Source organism: Agelaius tricolor, unplaced genomic scaffold (genome assembly GCF_023055355.1).
Source record: "Agelaius tricolor isolate 1412-34295 unplaced genomic scaffold, bAgeTri1.0.p SCAF_1, whole genome shotgun sequence".
Taxonomy (NCBI): Eukaryota; Metazoa; Chordata; class Aves; order Passeriformes; family Icteridae; genus Agelaius; species Agelaius tricolor.
The window spans coordinates 21,370,735-21,392,953 of NW_027269261.1; the positions used below are offsets into that span (position 1 = coordinate 21,370,735).

Below are 22,219 nucleotides of genomic sequence, written 5' to 3' on the forward strand. Positions count from 1 at the left end.
GCCTGGATCAATATGTAATTTCTTCTACAAATAAATTAGTTACCTATTTGGGGAAATCTGGTGTATTTTATCCTTGGGCTTCTCCTTGTGCAAGGTCCATTTCTCACCCATTGTACAGTCTTTTTTTGATGAGTGAAACACATGTAGAGCTAAGTCTTTTGAAAGATATTTATAATGGCTGTCTTCAGACACCTAACCTAGTTAAGAGCATGAATGTCCTCTGCAGACCATGAAATGTTTAGAACATCTGAGGCAGGGACATTTACCATCCTTGGGCTGCAGCTGTTCACATGAGACTGCTTTCTTGAGGTCTACTTGTGTGTTGCTACTGATAAGTGTCAGTCAAAGAAAGTGGTTGATTTTTACACTGATTAATCAGCTTTATTAACCCACACAATGGAATAATGCAGCTTGACAGGTTTAAAAGATGTTACTCTTTGGCAGAAAGATGGTGGTGGGCAGCACTCTGGAAGTGGTAATCTTTACTGTGTGTGCACCTGCAGCCATGAGAGAATAGGGGACCACCCAACAAAGCCTAAAGGCTGATGACTAAAATGAGATTGCATAAATGCTCCATATGCTGTTTCTCCATATGTGCTTTTTATTTATGCTTTTCTCTGTGATCTTTTCTGTGTCTGCATTTCAGTTGTGAGAGTAAGATCAAGCTAACCAGACAGTGTAGAAAAACACCACTGACAGAATGTTTTGTAATTTGTAAAAACCAAATAAACAAAACAGAACCCCCCCCCCCAAGCTTTATCTTATTAAATATAATTTTTTAGGAAGATGTAATATGAGCACATTCTTCCCTTTGTGCCCGGTTATGTGACTACACTAAATCAGCTTTAAAAAACAACATTTTGTCAAGCTGCAGATGCTTTTTCATTTATAAGTAGAAAATAAGAATGAAGAAGGAGAAGGCAGAAATTTGTTGGGTAATATGTTTTTCAAATTAGATATCTGTTTAAAAATGCTTAATTGGATTTGACTAGATTTTAATTCACATTTAACCAAGGTCCTTAAGTGGATGTATCAGGCAAGTCCAAGATAATGCTTTGTTGGTGAAGTCATAGGGCAGCTTCCTAAAATCCCCAGGGTCACGCCCAACAGTTACAGATACAGGAATTCTTCAGCTGATAATTAGAAAGGCCACTCCCCAGCCCCCATCCTACCCTCCAGCCCCACTTCCCTCCACAGATAAGGTCTTTTACTCAAATTGGCTGAGAAGTGTTATGTCACATGCTTAGATTTCATAGGGAATTTTAGCAAGGAAAGGGTAGTTTTAATAAATAGAGAATCCTACTTTTTTTTTTTAAGGAAAAAAAAGGCAGCAAAAGCAAGCCATAGGACTCATGGGAATTGGTAATATAGCATAGAGCCTCATACCACTGGGGACTCCCTTTGAATCTAATCCAGGTCTACAGTCACCAAAGTCATTCTCATCAAACAGCTGTGGGGTGTCCTATGCAAGATAAGTTTAGTATTCTCAGCTGACCTCCTGTCCTTTCTCTTTACTGCTCCCTTTTGAATCCATTCCCATCACTCAGCTTCACAGCCTCATTCAAGCTCATCTCCCCTATGCTTGTTGCAGTTTCCCATTTTCTGCCTGCCAAGTGACCTCTCTCTCTCTCCTCTTTTCAGACTTTACAAAAAGCCCTGGAATGCATGTATAATCTTGCCCCCTCTTTCTTTAGGGAGCAAGACCCTAATATCTGCATGTTGCTAGAAGATGAGTTTATCAACAGAAAGCTCTTTGGGAGTGGGAATGGGTGTCTGTCTGTTAATTTACAACATTATATAAATATTATTTTTGAGACTGTAATAGCAATTATGGTGAATAGGGGCCAGATGGCCTCTGTATCTAGAAAGCAGAATGGCAGTGTATTTTTAATGGACTTAAATGTTACTTTTTGACAGGAAGCTAATATTAAATTCTGTGGTTTAGGTGCATGTCAGGTGAGTATGGCTCTGAGTTTTGGTTTTTCTTAAAGTAATTACTAATGTCATGCCTGGATACTTTTGCCCACTAAACCCTTTTCTGTGGTGGGGTCTTTGTTGTTGCTCTGGTTATAGGGATTTTTTTTAAGGATGGTTATTGATCTCTTACTGAGCTGAGATTTCAGTTTTATGCCAGATAGTTTGATTAATGGGTTGGTTTCTGTAAGTGGACTGAATGGGGATAGGAAGCACAAGCCACTCGTGCCGCCAACCCTAACTCCGTCAAGACGCATAGCTCATTATGAAACAGTTATCAAGTATACATGAAAAATTAATTGGGCTCAGTTTGATTCTGAAAAGGATCAGCTTTCTACTTGGCGGTCCCCCCAATCTTTCCAGATGTTGCACGCTAGCCCCTCGAGAAGCAGCGAAGGGAGATGTATTAATACATTGTATTGATTAGATCAAGACCCCTGACAGTTATTTGTAGAGATACCATCTGGCTGCTGTTCGAATTCCTTCACCAAAAACAGGACGTGACATGTTATTAATCTCAACTCTCTAAGTATAGACAGTTGCCTTTTCTGCTAAACCGCATTTTACCATTCCGTAGGAGATGGAGGCAGACCTGAAGGGTGCTGAAATTAAGGTTATTACACAAATTGAGCCATATGGTCCAAATATTTCAGCAAGAAAATTGCCAGGCAATAAAAATTGCTCCTGCCTTCCTAATGGTGTAAATTACAGTTTAACCATGGCTCTAATGATGTCCTTCTGCCGCGCTTAACTACTGTTACATGAAGGACATTGTTTTAAAAATATAAAAAACAAGTAAATGCCAGCAGCGTGTTTTACAATCTGTTAGTGTGTCATTAAGAACACTGTCAGAATTACATAAACATAATGGCAGGCAACCTAGCATACAAAAGAACGAGTATGGAAATAGAAAGTGTCTTGAAAACTCCTTTAGCTTTGTCAAGAGCCCTTTCCCTTCTGGAACTTTTCCAGTATGGAAAAATGTAGCTGCTTATTTATTCCAGTTCTTGCACAGGCTGTGATGGACACTTTAGAAACAGAAAAAAACCCCTGAATATTCCAATGCATTTTGAACAGGTGACAATGGAAGGGTATAAATTTACTATCACATTATACTGTAGCTGTATATAAAGTTAACTGGGTATGAAAAAGAAATCCAAAATGTGGCTCTCATTTCAAAGTGCAGCATTTTTTTTATTCTTTTCGATTATAATGGGACTTTCTGTTGTTCTTCAGATTGTTGGGAAAGTGTATTAAAATGGTTTCAAAGCTCAAAAGCTCTGTGAGATTTTATTAACAGAGTTGGCAGTCTTAAACATTAGTTTATTAAAAATAGCTGAAAAACAAAAACCAAAATGAAAGTAGTTATCCAGTCAGCAGGTACATTGTTGCCTGATTCTGATGATTCGTCATACATGGTGGGAATTAAATTGTAAATATATAAATTGAATAATTAGCCAATATGATTTCATTTCAAAAACAGCCATATAGCTATTAAGTTTGTAGAGGGAGAACTCTGAGATGGCAATTCAAAGAGGAAAAATCACAGAAGTTTATAATGCATGCTGTTTGGAGTATTGAGTTTGACCCCTCCTGCTTTAAATCATGTGCAGATATTATAGTTCATACATGCCAGCCCTTTTGGTAAATCTGCCTAGCACAGCCGTGTTCCCTGCTTGGGATGAGGCTGCCTGGGTGCACATCAGTGGTTCAGGGAATGTGCACTTGTGGCTCTCTGTTCCCCAGGGGGTACTGGAAACCAGGGAGTCCCAAGCCCCGCTGCTGCTACCCCTGCCTTCCTTTGCTCTCATCACTCTGGGTCTGCTGTGCCAGCAGAGATGCTGCTCCCCCCTCCCATGCCCCTTGGAGGGCAGGAACTTCTGCACCCTTGCAAGGGCACCCAGTTCCTACAGGATCTTCAGGCCAGTCAAAATGCATTTTGACAACATAGAAAGCACAACTGAGCAATGTCAGAGAGACAAGGGAAGGGAGATTGTGAGTTGGCTGTCTGGCTGTCTGGCTGCTGAAGGAGCTGACAGGCAGCTCTGGTATTTGTCTTCAGACCTAGCACAGTTTCTGAGTTGTGTGAAGATCTCATTTGTGTGTGGAGCAGGGAAAAGATGACAGGGGACTTTTAGTCTTGACAAATTTAAATTGAGGCCAAACCAGACAGTTAATCAGATTCAATAAAATTCACAACAGTCTTCATATTTGTCCTTCTTGCTTCTCAGTACCAGTACAATCACGAATGAAAACATCCAAACACAAGTAATTTGTGGTTGGTTGGTTGGTTGGTTGGTTTCCAAAGAAACAGAAGGCAAAAAATAGTAGACTCTTGTGAGGATGGTAGTCTGAAAACTTATCTGCAATGAGGGGGAGTAGTTTACATATATAATCGCCATTAGGAGGAAACAAAGTCCGATTTATGAGTTTATCCCCTCATAAACCACAAATATTTCTCTTAGCACCTTGAACTTTTTATCTGGCCAAAGCTACAGGAATGCATGACAAATAGGATCTGGAGCATCCAAGTGTATTAATACTCCACTCACAAGGACCTGTGACAGATGGATTTTATTGTTTAACTGCAAAAACTTTATTGTATACTCAAGTCTGTGTCTTTAGCATTCTTTAAAGAAAATCTCTTTGGTTTTTAAAGAAAGAGTGAGATTGGTACAGATGTCCCTCCATCAGCATCTGACAGGCCAGATGATTTGGAAAGGATATGCTTGTTGAACTGCTTTATGAGTGCCAAGAAAAACTATGAGCATGGAAAGCAGGTTTCTACCCATGAAGTGGAGGGCTTGCTGCCAAAGTTGCTGGTGGATTCAGGGAAATGTTTCTCACCATATTAGTAGGTGCCATGTTGCATCTTTTAGCATATCAAATATCACCTGTTACACCTCTGGCACCTTTAGGCTGCTCTACTCCTACAACCCAAACTGTGGAAACTGTTCCTTCCTCCCTTCTTTTCCCTTCGCCAGCCTTCCTTCCTAAGAGCACAGTTTGAGGCCATGATGATACAGGAAGCAGGAATTTCCGTCCTGAGGGCCTAGTCGAAAATAACTTCTGTGTTTTTCAGATTTTTGTTAGGAACTTGTTTCTGTTTCCAGATACTCTGTGGGTCCTGCAGTCTTTACAACAGGCAGGACTCTGCTTCAGTCAGGTAATGTCCTTTAAAGGTCTGGTATTAATGGGGGCTGTGTGGCTACACAGGCAAAGCTTTGGGAGACAGTCACGTAGATGTTCACTTAAGGCATCCTATGGCTGGCTCAAGAGCAGCAGCTGGACCTGCAGTACAACATCCTCAAGCTCTTTGGCTTTGCAGTTGTGGCTGCCTTCTTTGAACTAATCTATGGCTGTTCCATCTTCCTCTTTTATGGTAGCATATTTGTCTTCTAAACAGTTCTTTGCCCACACCACCCTAAGGTGGAGATGATGTGGCTGCTGGGGTTTGATCCACCCCAGTGAGACCCCTGGAGTGTATTGTCTGTTAGCCAAAAGGACACTGAGGAATAGTGTATTCACAATGGGAAGATGTACAGAGGTCCCAGGATCTAGTTAATGTACTGGAGCATAGCACAAATCATTACTTGTTTTGGTTCTGAATTTTGCTCCAAGTATTTTTCTAAGTCCATTTCCTTCAGGTTTGAATGCATCCATTTATTTTTTCCAATCTAGAACAGAGTTCCTAGTGTGAGACAAATATTCCTTTCAGTGTGGAGATGCTACTCTAGTGGCTGCAAAAAAAAGACACCAAGTTTACCATTGTCCCATAAGATCAGAATTGCAAATGCACCTTTAATATTGCAAGAGAGTGAGGGAAGTGGACTCCTTGCAGTGATAAATTTTCTGTATTTTCGCTATAAAGAAAACTTTACACTGCACAAACAAAATGAATGAAACTTTGCAGAGCTCTTATATTTCAACAGGCTTTAAAAAGGAATTAATGAGAAGTCAGAAGACATCTTCTCCCAGATGAAGTATTATTCTTGTCATTATGGTATAATAAAATTATTTTTTATTGTTTTCTCTTCAGGGGTTCAAGACAGATGATAATTTAGATTTTCTCTAATACTAGTCTGTGCTAGAAATACTAGACCCATGATGTACCAATAGATCATGAGATTTATACTATAGTTGTAGCTTAAGACAGTGACATATTTAAGTGCTGTGCTTAATGTTACTGGGAAGTCACCAGGTCTAAAAAGACTGAATAGAGACCCTGAGAGCAAATGGGAAAGAAAACATCACATTTTTCCACCAGGTAAAAAAATAGTTTGAGTTCTAGTTGCCCTGATGTCAAATACGGTACTGCCTTTGAGCAAAAACAGAGTTGAGAACATGTGACTTTTAAAATAAGATATTTTTGAGACAAAAATTTGCAATAGATTTTTATCATGCTGCAGTTTTTCTCTTTTTTTTGGTCCTGCATAGAAGCATCACAACAGCTTGATTTCCTTTTTAAAGAAACCACTATATTGATATTTGGTTTGAGGGTATTAATGGCAATTTTAAACCACTTGAGTAACACTTTGTTCTCGACTAACATGATCTCATACTGAAGATCATGTCCAACATGCTGGCCTGTGCATGGAAATCAGGAAGACATTTGCTTCAGTATTAACTAAGTAATCATTTGCTTCTGATTAACTAAAGCAAATCCCTGTTCTGGTTGGATGCCCTCTACATTCACCATGTAGTTTTGTTCTTCTGCTTATGAAGACCCTGATCCAGCATCCTTGAAAAGGCAAATGGAAGCTTACATTGATTTAAAAGTCTTTTGAAACTGCTGCAGTTCAACTTCTGAAGCTGTGAATGGTTTCGTGTTGTGTTTTAAGAAACAAGAAAGAGCAGACCTGTAGGGTCTGTTGCTGTGTGCTGATTGAAAATGCTGTAACTGCCTTTATTTCTCTTTGAGTCTTAAGTGAATTTAATAAAAAAAAAAATAACAGATGTGAATTCTGTACACTTTGGATGGCACATGTAGGCTAGTCTGTCTAATCTGTCTTGAGAGAGAGTGTGGCTTCTCCAACAGGCCATTCAAAACACAGGTTAAGCTTAAACATCAGACTTTCCCTCTGGAGAGGCCTCTTTTCTTCTGTGCAGAGTGTAGGGAGGAATTGAGGACAGTAGCTACACAAGGTTTGGGTCAGAATGTAGGAGAACATTGTGGCTCTTTCCCAGAGTGCCTATCCTCATATTTGGGCACTTAAATACATTTGCAAGTCTGTCCCAAAAAGACTAAATTGTAGTAATTTCTCTTTGGATTGCTCATTTATAACATACATACATGCAGCTAATCAATAGATGAGACAGTGAAACTGGTGGATTTACAACTTAATATGCTGGAGTCGATAATGGGCTGAAAAGACATTTTCAATTCAGAAATCAGCACAGTATGTTCTTTACTAAGCTTACGTGATCAATTTTAATTCCTCAAGTAACTTAAATATGCAAGGAAAATACAGAATCCAAACTAAACTTGTTATGCTTCAGTTTTCAAGTAATATTTCAGTATTTACATATTTCATCTCTTCCCTAACTAATCCATCTGGCTGGTGGAAGCCACAAGCAGCTCAGACTCTTCTCTTTTGGCAGGAGCTTTGCACAGAGAAGCCCAACCCACACAAGTAAGGACTTATGAGAGGACATGATGAAAGTCTCTGTTTTATTTAGGCATTAGTGTTTCAAAGTGAAGCTTAGCTAGCTGCTTTCCTTGCTCCCACTGCAGCAGACATGGCTGTCTGCTGTTCTGTGTATGTATATGAATTCAGTGTTCACCTGACAGCACAGAAAATGGGAATGGGCAGTCTGCAGACACAGCTTCATATGCTGTGTCAAGGTGAGTTTCTTTCCAACAGTGTGCCCTGTAAGCTGAAAGTAGAGGGAATTGTACCCATGTGATCCTAGGAGGATCTGGATGTTCATCCACGAACTTCCATTTTGGCTTACTTGGGTTCAAGACTTTAAACCTGAAAGCAGATTTCTCTTCCAGTTACTCTACCAAACTCCATTACCACTCTTTATTCTTGTCTTCTTTTCAAGCCTCTCCTCAGTGTGGAGTTGATTCTGAGCTTTCATATGGCAAGGCACAGCTGCTAAGGGACATGGAAATACAGAACTTGTTCTTTATTGGACATTCTTATTTTCATCAACAGGGCAGTCCATGGTAGCTGGAGTGGGAATACAAGATCTGTGTTCCTTTTTACCATCCTTTTTACCATGGGAGCTTTTCAGGCTACTCATTGAGGCTCTCCAGTAGCTCATACAACTACTGGGGGCAGGGATCCCCTGTAGCAATCCCTACTCCAAAACCAGGGGAACATCCCAGAAAGATCTGGAAGTAAAGTCTCAGATCTCTGCTCAACCTCTCAGTATTTTGATGGGAAGCTGTGCTTTGCTGAGGAATATGTCTCTGAGTGTACACCTAAATGTGTGTCTGATCAATATCCCCTGCTAATATTCAGAAAATAGGTTGAGCTTTCCTCCAGGCACAGAAAAGAGAGAAGTCATCCCTCCCTGCATAAACACTGTGTGCTTCTGGCCTTCTGCTGGTGCCTGCTGTGTACAAAAAGGTGCAGAGCAAATCCCTTTTTCCTGGCTTATACTGACATAATTGGACTGCACCTTTCCCAAATGGCTGCCTGCACACTTCCCTTTACTTTCAGCCAGTCTCTGCTTGGAGAGCAGGTATCTCCATGTAGGAAGTGTAAAGCATTGAGGAAAGGAATGGAAAACCTGGTGAAGAAAAAAAAGCCTTTTGAGAGATTGGAGTTTGTACTTTTTGGCCCTTCATTTTTTTAAAATACCCAGTTCATTTTAAGGGTGACTTTTTAAGTTCAGTCACACACTCAGACTAAACTTTGGCCTTTATTATGTAGCTCCAAGTAAATTGTTTGTGCTTACCTTTTAATGTCTCTCAGAAGTGATTACATACATAGCAGGCAAAGTTTGAATCAAGAGCTAGGACTGCTCAGTACAGGGCAGAGAAAAAGGAATAAAAAATAGGAAGTAAAAACCTTTTAGTCTCCTTTAAAATGCTGCCTTTATTTCCCATTGTGTTGGCAGAAAGCAGGGATTTAAAGCTGTGAATTGCCTGGAGGCTGTGCTATCTTTCTCTACTTAGCAGCAGTTAGAACTGCTCTTTTTTTTGCATGTATTGGGTGAGAGAGACAAGGACTCAGAATGATTGAGAAAAGGGAATAAACTAAGCTTGCATTTAACAATAATATGACACATCTATTGTACCTGAGTAAAATGGGATCTAAACCAATAACTATAGTTTCCTGAAGCTGCACACAGGAACACAGGGGAATATCCTGAGACTTAATTAATTAATGTTTGTAACATGATGTGAGATCCTATGATGAAAAGTCATATATAACTGCAAAGTCCTGATTTTATGGAGCACAACTGACATTCAGTGGCATTTTCAAGGAAACTGATGTGAGAGTTCACCTGCAATCTGTGTTAAAATTCAAACTGCCCTTGTACAACTCCCCTTAAAGATTTTCTTCAAACTCTTTTTTTCTCTTTACCTTTCTCTTTCCCTGTTATGGCTGTTTGTGCAAAGGCATAAACTGAAAGTAATTGCTTTCATAGAGGAAAACCAAGGAGTCTTTCCTGTCTGTCTTCAATTCACCAAAACTGCAGCCAAAGTCTCTTTTTCAAATTTTACAGAAAAGAGAAATTTTGAGATACTGCACCCAAGTAATTTTAAGATCAGGTGGAAAAGGTTTTACAGTGTTCGGAGCTACTTTTCCTCACATTATCATACATGATGTTATTTGGAAGGAGATGAAGAAGGTCTCTCATGGTCCACATATTTGAAGTCAAAAATGTCATAGGGGCAATGTGAATTCATGTAAAACAAAACTTCAGATGAAACCAAAAGCCAAGATATTTGGTCATGAGAAAAGCACATTCTTCCTGCAACAAAGTAAAACTGTGTGCCATAAGATACCTTGAGTTGGGAAGTTCATGGACATCAATTACCCATTTCTATGGATAACAAAAACATTCTTGGTTTCATTATATAGTTTTATAAAGCTCCTACCACTCTGGACAGTATTAGGCAAAAAAAAAAGAGGGAGACTAAGAAGACTGATGTGGCAGTCCAGATTTTGTTTGTTCTGATTCTGGCCATCAGCCAAAATATCAAATGGAAAATACGGTTTATGGCATTAGGAAAAAATATAACATTAACCCCCTAATGCTCCATATTAAGGATGTACCCCCTACCATTTGCAGGTTTGAGCCCTTAGGCTCTAGCTGCTGTTTGACAGCAGCAGTGGGTTGTGTTTTTCTCTTGCCATATCTACAGACTATGGATTAAATCCATGAGAGAAACCCCACTCCTAAATGTTAACAAACAGTGGATGGAAAGTCATTGCTTGTCAGGAGCACTGCATGTGGTACTTATGTTAAACATAATCTTGGAGTTCAGCTGGATGAGTGCACCTAGTAATGAAGAGGCACAAACTCCAACCAGGCCTTGTGTGCTTGACTTCCCTGCTTTTTACCTTCCCTGAAGATGTGTTTCTGCCCCAGATTATAAAGCTCCACCTGAAAGATGCTTCATTCCTGTTCCCCTTGTGACCAAGGCAAATTGCAAGTTCTGCACTGCCTGATGTGTTGATGCAGATTCCCCATTACGTGGTGGGTGAGTTTGGAATGGCACACAAATCTCCCAGCTCATTTCTGTAGGGTTTGACATTGCTTTAATATCGTGCTGCACTTTACATACCATGAAGTCTTTGCTGATGAAGCTGCTCTCTCCTCTCTCAATCCCACCAGCTCTCCACAAAGCACACCCCACTCAGCTAAAGATCAGGACATACAAGATATGCACATTTTCCCAAGGGGGACACAGAACTGGTTTTTGTTGTGATTCAAGTATCTTATGTTATGCTCCATTTTGTCTCAGATAGTACTATTTTTTTTCTTTGAGACATAGCCTGTCCTGTTTTGAAGAGAAACTTAGTCTACTTGTTCATGTTCAACATGATTATTGAATGCAAAAGTACCATTTGGGATAAATAGTGATGTCAGCTTTGAACTGAGTAAACCCAAAGTTTATGGGAAACTGTCCCATCATCTATCCAGTTTATAAAAAGAGCTGCTTCTTTCCTTCTACCTCACTTTCTAGCTGTGAGGAGTAATAAACATGGTTTAAAGTGGAAAAATATGGGGGAAAAAATAAGGTGAAAAACTGGTTTATTATACAGTAGGTCTTGTGAGTGTTGTTAGAGATAAAATATTAATGTTAGGAAAACATGTTGACATTGTCCTCTAGATGGTGCCTATAGTGGAATGTCATGTCATTGATATTTTGGTTTATTTGATTTATTTAGTCATGCAGAAAGAAATATTTTTTGGGGTTTCAATATTTCTTAGTAGAAATTAGACAAATACAGATGGAAATAAATTTTTGAGAAGGTGCCATTCGGTGATATTTGATGAATTTTAAAGAAATAATTATGAAGGAGAGGAGAGGAGAGGAGAGGAGAGGAGAGGAGAGGAGAGGAGAGGAGAGGAGAGGAGAGGAGAGGAGAGGAGAGGAGAGGAGAGGAGAGGAGAGGAGAGGAGAGGAGAGGAGAGGAGAGGAGAGGAGAGGAGAGGAGAGGAGAGGAGAGGAGAGGAGAGGAGAGGAGAATCTCACTAAAATAGCAATGTTGACTTTGCCCAAAGAGGTTTTTTTAAGGTTTTACCATCAAAAGTACAACATCATTGGTGTTTTAAAAGTGTACTGCTACCCAAAGGCCAACTTGATTTTATTTGATTTCATTTTAATGTGCAATGCATCCTAGTTTTCTTTGTGTTGCTTTGCTTTCAAGTCAGAGCTGGGGATTCAGATGCCTGGTGAGACTGCAGCAGGTCCCAGGTGTGCCAGGAAAGAAAACTGTCTACTGTGAAAAGAGGCAACAACTCCACCAGGCAGATTCAGCTACATGCAATCCACATGCCCTGCCAGGAAGGAGGAAAATTAATTGCAATGTAGTAATTTTCTATCAGGTATTAATTGTTGTTACTTGCAGGTTATTTTGAATTTAGATTAAAAAAAAAAAACCTGCTGTTTTTAAAGGTTTCTTCCTGGTACAATCCACAAGCCCATGTAGGACAGTTGGCACAGGAAATGATTCAGTTATGTGGCAAGTGAAACAGGGTGTGCAGATTAGGGTTTTTATTAACAATGCTGCCAGAATGGTGCTGTTAGGAAAGCATGAGAACATTGGGTCACAGAGGAGAGAAAAGTTGTGTTCTCTGGTGTTGATGGCAAAACTACAGTTTGTATCAAAAATAAGGTACAAGAATATTCTTAAAGTTGAAAAAAAAAGAAAGCATTTTGCCAGGAATCTCAAGGAAGGAATATTGTTATGATCATGTAATCAATGTTTATGTTTTAATAAGAAGCCATTTTATGTGCTTTACTTTGTGGGCTGAATTTATTCTAATCCATTTTTAAACTAAAATTTACTATATTTATTTATAGAAAAGCAGATTCAAGTATAATGAATTTTTGAATGTCATGTCCTAGCCACTGTAGAAGAAAAGACTGCATTGATCCATCTCAGGGCTGGGAAAGGAAGAATGTCCTTTCATCCCAACAAAAGACAATTTAGATGAACATGCCCTCGGCAAAAATGTTTTAAAATTATTTCAGGTTTAATAAGGGACTATCTGGATTTACGAACTTAAAAATTTTATTTAAATATTTGTCTAGTTTTATTCTTTGGGTTTTTATTTGCCATAAAAATTATTACCTGTGTACATTTTGCTGCTATTTAAAGCCTGTTGGGTCATATCAAATAATCAAGTCATTAATTAAAATTAAATATATATGTTGAAAGGCAATTTTAAGATTCTGAAATGAGATGCAAAGTTCTTAAAATGTAAAATTTGAAGAGTGAAATTTACAAAAAAAAATTTAATGAAAATTCTAAAATTATTTTTTATACAAATTGGAATGAAAACAACTAGTGCAACATCAATTTCTTGTAAAAATGGAAATTCTGGTTACCTGTAGGCAAGATAATTTCTGGTTAAATGAATAACATGTTGGTTTCTGTTTGACCAACCTTTAAGATTTTTCACTACTACCATGGGAATAATTTATATTCCAGTCTGCACTGCTACAGGAATAGACTCATAGATTACCTGTGTATCCATAAGTTATATCCTTGTGAATCTGAGCATAAGGCTTTAGGAATAGAGTAGATTTTTTAAATGGAAAAGACACAGCGTGCATGATATAAGCCTGAGGAGGAAGGCAGCCCAAAGGACAAGTTAGTGTTTGCATGTGAATATGAGCTCAGTGCAATGTTTCGAGTGAAGGCAGGGGCTAAGAATTGTCTGGGAAATAAGAGTGAACATCAGAGTCAAGGTAGAAGTGCTCCCAGTGCTTTGCAGAAAATGGCAAAGAGTCTGGATTAGACAGGGAGCTGGATAAGACAATAATGACAAAGGTGAGGATAAACTGAGTATCTTTATAAACTCCCAAGCATTCCCCCTTGCTTCTGTCACATGTGGAAGAATCTATTTGACTTCCTTGATGGAGAATTTGGAAATTTTAGTCAGACAATGGTTGGATTGATGTAATGGCTGTCAGGAGACCATAGCTTTTTCGTCCCTTGCTCAGGGAGAGTTCCCCACTCTGCCTCTAGACAAGGGGATGTTCTACTGAACTGCCTTCCCATTGTTTATGTCCATGGGTTATGAAAGAGCTGGTTTGGATCCCTGTGCCACTACTACAGTGAGCAGTGTGATAGTGTCTGATGCCACTGCGTTTAGTTAGAGGCTACAGAAAGAATGGGCTAGCTTTTTATTCAGCTGTTCAAGACACCTGCCAAGCAGAGATTATGGTACCAAGAGAAGATAGGGAGGGAGAAGAAACCAGAGCATAACCTTAACATGACTGGTGATGACTTGCTGAGCTTTGATGATTACCCCAGAAGAAGGGACAGATACTCAAACTGCCTGTTGGGCAGCTCTTCAGTGATTCAAAGATCTTCTGATGTGTCTGTCACAGCTTGAACTCATTCCCTGAGACCTGGGCAACTGGGTAAGCTGGCCTGCCTTGAAAGAGGAGAAGCCCAGAGTGACACCCCTGGAAGTGCTGCTTCATCAGATCGAGAGATTCAAAGATGACTAGGTTGTGTAGTTGTATGCAGTTTAAACATTTGTGCAGGGAGTCCACCCGTGCAGAGTATTATTGACAGCTACAGATCAATGCTAATTTTTGATCATTTTCAACCTACAAAGACCTCTTGACCCTGTTGCCACCTTAGGGGCACTTCAAGTAGTCAAAAGCAATCACAGTAGGCAGTGTAAAATCATCAGAGCCTTGAAGGCTGCACAGCCTTGCCTGTGCCTGGGAGGAGGACCAAGAGGTAGCGAGGAAGGCAGGCACCTTGCATTATGGATGCCACTGCCTTTGAACGACATTAAAGACTATGCTAATTTGTTTCCAGACTTTAAGTGACTTCTGTGTTCATGAATTAAAAAATAAACAAACAAAAAAGGCAATCTGAAGCAAATCTTGACGAATGCATTATTCATGATTCATGTTCTCTCATTTTATGTTTGAAAAATGTGTTAAAACAAGGTTTTATTTTAAATAACTTTTATCCTAATTTACAGTGAGAAGAGTGGAATTAGTGGAGAAGTGTATTTGTTGCTGTTAACAGCTTGTGCTGCTACTGGCAGCATGTGAAGGACTTTACAGAGCAAAAACAAAGGTCCTGCCTGGAGTACTGGTGATGCTGCTAGAGCTGTACCAGGGGAGCAGACCAGGCTACCAAAAGCAAGGGCTGTGCCAAAGGCTGGGCTCTGGGCTGCAGGGTGTGATCAGGTCACAGTGGCTTGTCACAACCCCCCTCCTTTGTCAGGTGTCCATTTCTGTAGTGTTTACAAGGAAAGAATTAAAAGGCCACAGAGAAGGAATGTAAGACTGTACACACTTAAATGTTTGCTGGAATATTCTTAATTTAATGACTGATGGAGCATGAATGCTTCACAGTTGGGGACAGAGAAAGGAGGGCATGGGCTTGAAGTCCATTGGATTTCATGGTCAGCCAGTCTACGAACATCTTAATGTTCACATTAAAATTTTATTTTGTTGGCTTTCTTTTAATGGTGAATGAAATCTGGACTGTTAGCATGTGTAAACATGGGAAATATAAGTTTATGCCTTTGCAGAGGAAGACTGGGAGAATATTCCAGACAATGATTTTGTTCATGTGCCTATTTAAGGTTGTGTCGTTGCCCACTGAAACCAAAGTTACAGTGCTATCAGTGCAAGGTATATTTTACAATTTATATTTGACCATTCCAGTAGGACAGTATTTCTAGGCTGAAAATGTCATGGGAGAACATAAAGTGATTCTTGAAATGAATCACTGAGTCTGCCATCCATACTCTTTTCAGCATCAGCCTTTGAGCTGAGCAAATTCATGGCTGGCAATGGCAGCAGAGCAGGGGGAGAAAGTGTGGCTCTGTATTCTGGGAGTATGTCCCCTGAGCTTACTTCAAAACCAAACAAAACAAAAATACATGTAAACCGTTTGCTCTTCAAGAAGTATCTGTAGGAGCCAGGGATAAAAGTCATCCCTGGAAGGAATGGTTTAGCAGTCTCCAGAGAACATGATGAACTGCAGGCAAGGAAATCCCTCCACCCTTGTTTCATTTCAAAGTGTAGTGAGGATTGTAAATAATTAAATCTTGGGGTTTAGTGGGGAAATGGTAGAGAATGATGAAAAATATGCCAGTTTTCTGTTTAAAGATAGAAATCTAGTGTTTTGTAGCATTGCTGTCACAAAAACTCACCCGATGATGCAGCTCATTAAAAAGCAGAGCAATTGCTTTTTGTCTGATGTTTTTAATAATGTGTTTGTACCTTCAGAGAGCCTCTCTGTGTAGCAGTTCAGGGGCAGTAATTTAATGCTGTGTGCTCCCTTCCTCCCATCCCCACCCCCGAACCATGGAATGTAAATTTTAGGCTTTTAAAAGTTCTGTTTTGAAAACCTAATAGATAACTGTCCTCATAAAAACTATTAATACAGACTACATCCAATTGTAAAGCTAATTTTAATCATGTTTTGTGCCAACATAATTTCTGATGCCAGATTTTTATGCTAAGCATGAGCCTCGATTTAAACGTGGTTCTTTAACCTGCAGTTCATAATTTTGCAGTCAGCTGTATAGGTTTTTTGGCTATGGCAGTTTAAACGCTTCCACTTTCAAGGATCTAAGCCATAAATGTTTATTAAAAGAATCTATAATGAAATCAGGTTTGTTATTTTTTTAATGGCTGCCTTGAGTCTGTTGGATGACTGAACGCACATTGTTAATCATTAAGTACTCATGTTACAAAAAGTGTTTGATAGTATTGCCATCTAGGGGCTGAATGAAATTCTCCATACCGAAATAAACTGTAATTGAACAGGTGCTGCTATTGACAATATACATATGTTTTTGCTTTATAGCCCACATGCTTTCCATGTTTCTTATGACAAAAGATATCTCTAAATGTCCCACAGCAGCCAGAGCTTTTTTATATATAATCTGTTCGAGGTGATTGCTATTTGCATTTCAGCTTATGCTTTTTTGGCAGTGATGACTGGGAATTCCTAACAAAGAATTATACTTTTTTGCATTATTAATCTTGCTAGTGTTTGCCCTGTTTAACAGAAAAAAGGAATCATTTATCAGAAAAGTATGTTTATAATCTGTACTTGTGGCATCTTCAGATTTAATATTCATAATGGTCATTCGAATGCTGTGCTATATTTATCTAAAAGACTAACTCATTGTTTTGAGGAAATAACTATTTAAATATTTATGATCTAACTTTTAATATTTAAAAAAAGAAATTAATATTTCTTTAAAATTTGTTTCTGAGTCTGATAGCTTAACAAATGTTTAAATATTAAACAATTGGAAATGTTAGCATTTAGCAACTTAATATGACTTACTGACACAGGGAAATTGACTTCAGCTCTTTCTATCACATGAAGGCAACTGAATCCCTGCACTCCCTTTCTTGTGGTCTATATAATTCATGCCAGAGTACAGCTAAAAAAGAGATTAAATATATCAGTGATCAGCTGAACTCCTTTTTTCTTTGTTCTTCTGATCTGACACATCTGCACAGTCTCCTACTGGAACATGTTACTCCTGTTCTTTGTTGGTCACTGTGCCTTTTGTGACTGTTCAGAATAATTCCACGGCTGTTTTGCCTTCCTGCCTAGATCAGATTTTGTGCTGCGGCTCTCCTTGCCCGAGCAGTGTCAAGTCTCTGTCAGATGCTCTTTGGGGTGAGCTGGGATGCCAGTGGCCCCTCCTGGCCATGGCTGATGTCCATCAGCCTGCATCCCCACCATGCCCCTCTGCTGAGCTGTGCTCTGGTGTGGCAGCAGGTCAGCCCCAGTCCTTGCAGCCCTGGCTGAGCCCAGTGGGATTCACAAATTGTTTATCCAGATTACCATGGCCTGAGTAGCTAGAGCAGGACAGCATGCCTATGAAATGTCACATGTACACACAAGATGTGTAAGATTTCTGTGGAGGCAGGCATCACTCATGTACCACAGATTTCTACATTCTTGAGTCCAATTCCAGGAAGCTTCATCCTCACTGAGAAGCTCAGACACATGCTGAATGAACTCTAAGTTGTGTCCTAGCTGAGATTCAGACTGTGGAGGACTCCCAAAGAATTCATTACAAAGGCTCCATCATAATCATAGATAATTTTTTTAAACCATAAGAATTTCTTTTTGAGGCTCAGTCATAAAATACCACCAAAAAAAAATCCTAGAAACCAGATGGGGTATTCTGCAAAGCAGTCAGAAGTGACCCATAGCTGAGGCCTCATTTTCCAAGTGACATAAACCACAGATGCTGATTACTTTTTTAACTAACTCAAACATCTGTATTCTTGCTTCAGGGAACAAAGCATCAGGCTCATTTATTTGGATTGAAACCTTTCACAACATATCATATTCATGTCGTAGCTGTAAACAATGCCGGGCAGGTTTCAAGCCCCTGGACATCTGTGCGCACTTTGGAAGCTTCACCCAGTGGCCTGAGCAACTTCACTGTGGAAAAGAAAGAAAATGGCAGGGCTCTGCTGCTAAAATGGTCAGAGCCCTCTCAACCCAATGGCATGATTAAGGTAATATTCATCTTGAAAGAAAGTTCACTGGCTTAAAAAACAGAAGGGAAATGCTGAATATCAAATTAAAACATTTTTTTGATGAAAAAGACCCAATCTAATGCATTATAGTTTAAAAAAATATGGAAGTCCTATATAAGCCCAAGACACTCTGTGAGTTCTCTATGCTTGTCATTATATTAAAATGAATAATAACATTCTTGTGCTACTCTGTGACTATAAATTTTCATGTACACTGAACCAAATTGTTCATTTAATGCATAGAAAGCTGCTCATGAAAACTCGTAATGTTACTCATCATGAAATTGGGCATTACCAAAATGTGTTTGTTGAAAACCTCGGTTTAATAGAATGTTGCTCTGAAATTTGGGATGTCTTTTAGCTCAATGGTTTCAACTGAGTGTAAACCTTTACTTGCAAGGTTTGCAACTAGATGGGCTTATTTGGAGGTTTTTTCCCTTAAGTCTGTGAGAAGCTTTCTGCTGGCCCGTGAGAGCCCTGCAATGAAACTTGATAACAATCAAATATAATGAAAACTGTCACTAAGTGATTTATTACTGCATTCAAAATGAAAAAAATAATGAAAATTGGATCAAAACATTCCTTTTGTATCCATGATCTGTTTGTGAGGTGATTGTTACCAGCAAGAATAAGTTTCTGAATATTGGTTAGTAGTCCTTACCCTATTGCAAAGATTAAGGGTCTCATCTACTGATTATTGACAAAAATTGTTTTGTTTTGTTTTCCTTCCTTCCTTCCTTCCTTCCTTCCTTCCTTCCTTCCTTCCTTCCTTCCTTCCTTCCTTCCTTCCTTCCTTCCTTCCTTCCTTCCTTCCCTGCCTGCCTTCCTTCCCTGCCTGCCTTTCTTTTTCTTCCTTAATTCACAGACCTACAATGTTTTCAGTGATGACCACCTGGAGTACAGTGGTTTATCTCGCCAGTTCCTCTTCCGGCGCCTCGAGCCATACACCCTGTACACGCTCGTGCTGGAGGCGTGCAATGCAGCAGGCTGCACTCGCTCTCCACCCCAGCCAGTCTGGACAGATGAAGCTCCCCCAGTGTCCCAGATGGCACCCATAATCCAGGCAGTGAATGCCACCAACGTTGAACTGAGATGGTTGCAGCCAATTAATCCGAATGGAAAAATAATTCGCTACGAAGTTATTCACAGACACACAGAAGAGACTGTTGCAGGGCACGGAGCAACAAGAGAAGATGAGAAAATTGTTTTCACAGAATATAACACTGAAAGCAATACATTCACCTATAATGATAAAAGTTTACAGCCATGGACAAGGTATGAATATAAAATACGCACCTGGAACGCAGCAGGCTACACTGACAGCTCCTGGACAATGGCAGAGACTAGTCAAACTGCCCCAAAAGGTCTTGCTGTCCCCAGTTTATCCGTGGTCTCAGCCAACCCCCATAAAGTGCTCATATCCTGGACGCCCCCAGCACAGCCCAATGGCATTCTCCAGTCATACAGGCTGCTGAAGAATGATGTTCTCTATCCCTTCAGCTTCGACGCCGGTACTCTCAGCTATGTGGATGAGGACTTGCTGCCCTACACGGTGTACAGCTACGCAGTGGTTGCCTGTACCATGGGGGGCTGCTCCACCAGTGAGCCAGCTGCAATACGGACACTGGAAGCAGCTCCTGCCTTGGTGGACCCCCCATCTCTGCAGGCTGTCAGTGCCACTCAAATCAGTGCATCCTGGGCACCTCCCCAAACGCAAAATGGAGATATCACCAAGTACATATTGAAATTAGGCAATGAAGAGTATTATCCTGGCAACAGTTTGCAAATGCTAGTCTCTAACCTGCAGCCTTACACGCAGTACGATTTTGCATTGGTCGCCTGTACTGCTGGGGGCTGCACCTCTAGCACATCCCAGTCTGTAATGACCATGGAGGCTCCACCATTAAATATGGAAGCTCCCAGGCTGCTGGTGATGGGCTCGGAGTCCATTGAAATCACATGGAAACTCCCAGATAAGCCCAATGGCAAAATCACGAGCTACGACCTAAGGAGGGATGGTGTGCTTGTTTACTCCGGTCTGGAAACTCGGTATCTCGATTTCACCCTGATGCCAGGCATGGAGTACAGCTACACTGTCACAGCAAATAACAGCCAGGGCAGCGTCACCAGTCCCTCCGCTCAGATAAAAACCAACCCCTCTGCTCCATCTGGGATGTTGCCTCCTAGGCTGCAGGCATGGTCTTCCAGTGAGATTTTGGTGGCCTGGGATCCTCCTATCAAAGTAAATGGTGACATTAGAAACTACACCATCTCTCTCCACAAGCCTGGTGAAACAGGAAAGAAGACTTTTGACTTTGATGCATCTCATGTTTCCTTTCTGAGACGGTCATACATAGTGGCACAGCTACAGCCCTACAGCAGGTAAGTCTGGAAGAACCCAATTGTTGAATAAATGTTGTGGGGTGGTGCAGTGGGCTGGCAGGCAGCTCAGATATCTTGCTTAAACAGATAGTCAGACCCATGGGATTGTTTGCTAAAAAGTAAATAATAAAACAAGGATTTTTTTCCTTTTGAATTTATAGTAACACCAACTTTATATCATCTTGATGAAGTGCATAGTGTTCAGTTAGATTGTAATTTATAGGAGGGATAATTCAGCACTCTGCTATAGGCTCCAAACCCTGCAATCATGTACTGGTGTATCATTCACATGGTGTCTGCTATGGAGAATAAATAGGGCTTTAGTTGATAAAATTCAGGGTGGGGAGACCGAAGTCATGGTCATAGACCATTCACAGGGTAGCTGGGCTGAAATTAATGGACCATGTTTGAACCCTCGAGCTGGAAACAAGTGATTTGTGATTAAGTGAAAGCTAAAACTTAAGAAAGGATACCAGACTCTGCTACAGAAATGCACTTGATACTGAAGTAATATCTTCCCCACTAATTCTCGATTATTTACCTGACCTTTCCTTATATATTTGTGTAGGCATAATTTGTGTGTGTTACATGGTTGATAAGTTTGTCTACTATTTACATATAACTAATCTAAATCCAAAGAGAGTAATAGAGGAGCTCTGGAGTTCTCAAATGACATCCAAATCATCTCTCACAATGAATCATCATTTTGGTTTATATCATCAAAATCAAAATGATTTTGATCACTTGACTCCTGCAGATGTTAACTGCTCTGAAAAAAACCAAACCACACCCAAATTAAAACCCAGCAGACAGTGTTCTTCCTCTTTACACTCAAGGCACAGCACATAACCCGTGTGTTAATGCAAATTGCATGCCTATAAAAAATTCCAAAGACCGGGAGAAATGAAGAGATCCGCCCGATCTCACGCACAGTTTGTATTTGTATCTGCAGCGTTTTAATCACCTTGCTCCTCTCTGTGCTCCCCAAGGTACGAAGTGCAGCTCCAGGCCTGCACGGAGCTGGGCTGTGCCTCCAGTGAGTGGGCATCGGCGCGGACGCTGGAGGCGCCGCCGGCAGCGCAGCCTGCCCCTCTCATTGAGATACAAACAGCCCGCGGCTTCCAGTCCACTGCTTCCATCCTCTGGAGCGGCCCCAAGCAGCCAAACGGGAAGATTTTGTACTATGAACTTTACAGGAGGCGAACAACTCAAGCCCACGTAAATTTAGACCTCTCGCTGGTTTACAATGGTTCTTCAACCTCCTTCGAAGATGACCAGCTGCTGCCCTACACAGAGTATGAATATCAGGTGGGAATTGAAGCTATTTAGCAGCTCTGATTAGGATTTCAGTGCACTTTGAGAACCTTACTTTACACTTACAATGAACATACACATCTCAATTCTAATGTTAATAGCATTGTGGAACCCAAATGATTATTGTGAATGTATTTTAAAGAATTGAGAAGCTGGAAATAATTCCATACAAGCAATATATTCATTCAGCATTTGTTTACCTTAGCAGTAGGTGCCCATGTATCTTATATGTTAAATGTTTGTGTACCCTCCAGAGCCTCTGCAAGTCTCTGTTATGAGAAATTCTAGTTCTTAAAAGGCAGGGGTTTTCCCATTATTTTTTCTTTCTTTTTCCATCCTCCCCAATCTACTATGAAT

General features: G+C 40.2%; 1 protein-coding gene across 9 annotated transcripts in view; it reads left to right on the forward strand.

Moving 5' to 3' along the window:
* The window catches only part of USH2A (usherin), a 373,983-nt gene that overhangs the window by 323,362 nt on the left and 28,402 nt on the right, over positions 1 to 22,219 (forward strand). For all 9 annotated transcript variants that reach the window (XM_071426043.1, XM_071426058.1, XM_071426050.1 and 6 more), the window contains 3 exons: positions 17,918 to 18,145; positions 19,032 to 20,548; positions 21,538 to 21,856. In XM_071426043.1, coding sequence (XP_071282144.1) covers positions 17,918 to 18,145; positions 19,032 to 20,548; positions 21,538 to 21,856 — 2,064 coding nt within the window. The remainder of the gene's footprint in view (positions 1 to 17,917; positions 18,146 to 19,031; positions 20,549 to 21,537; positions 21,857 to 22,219) is intronic.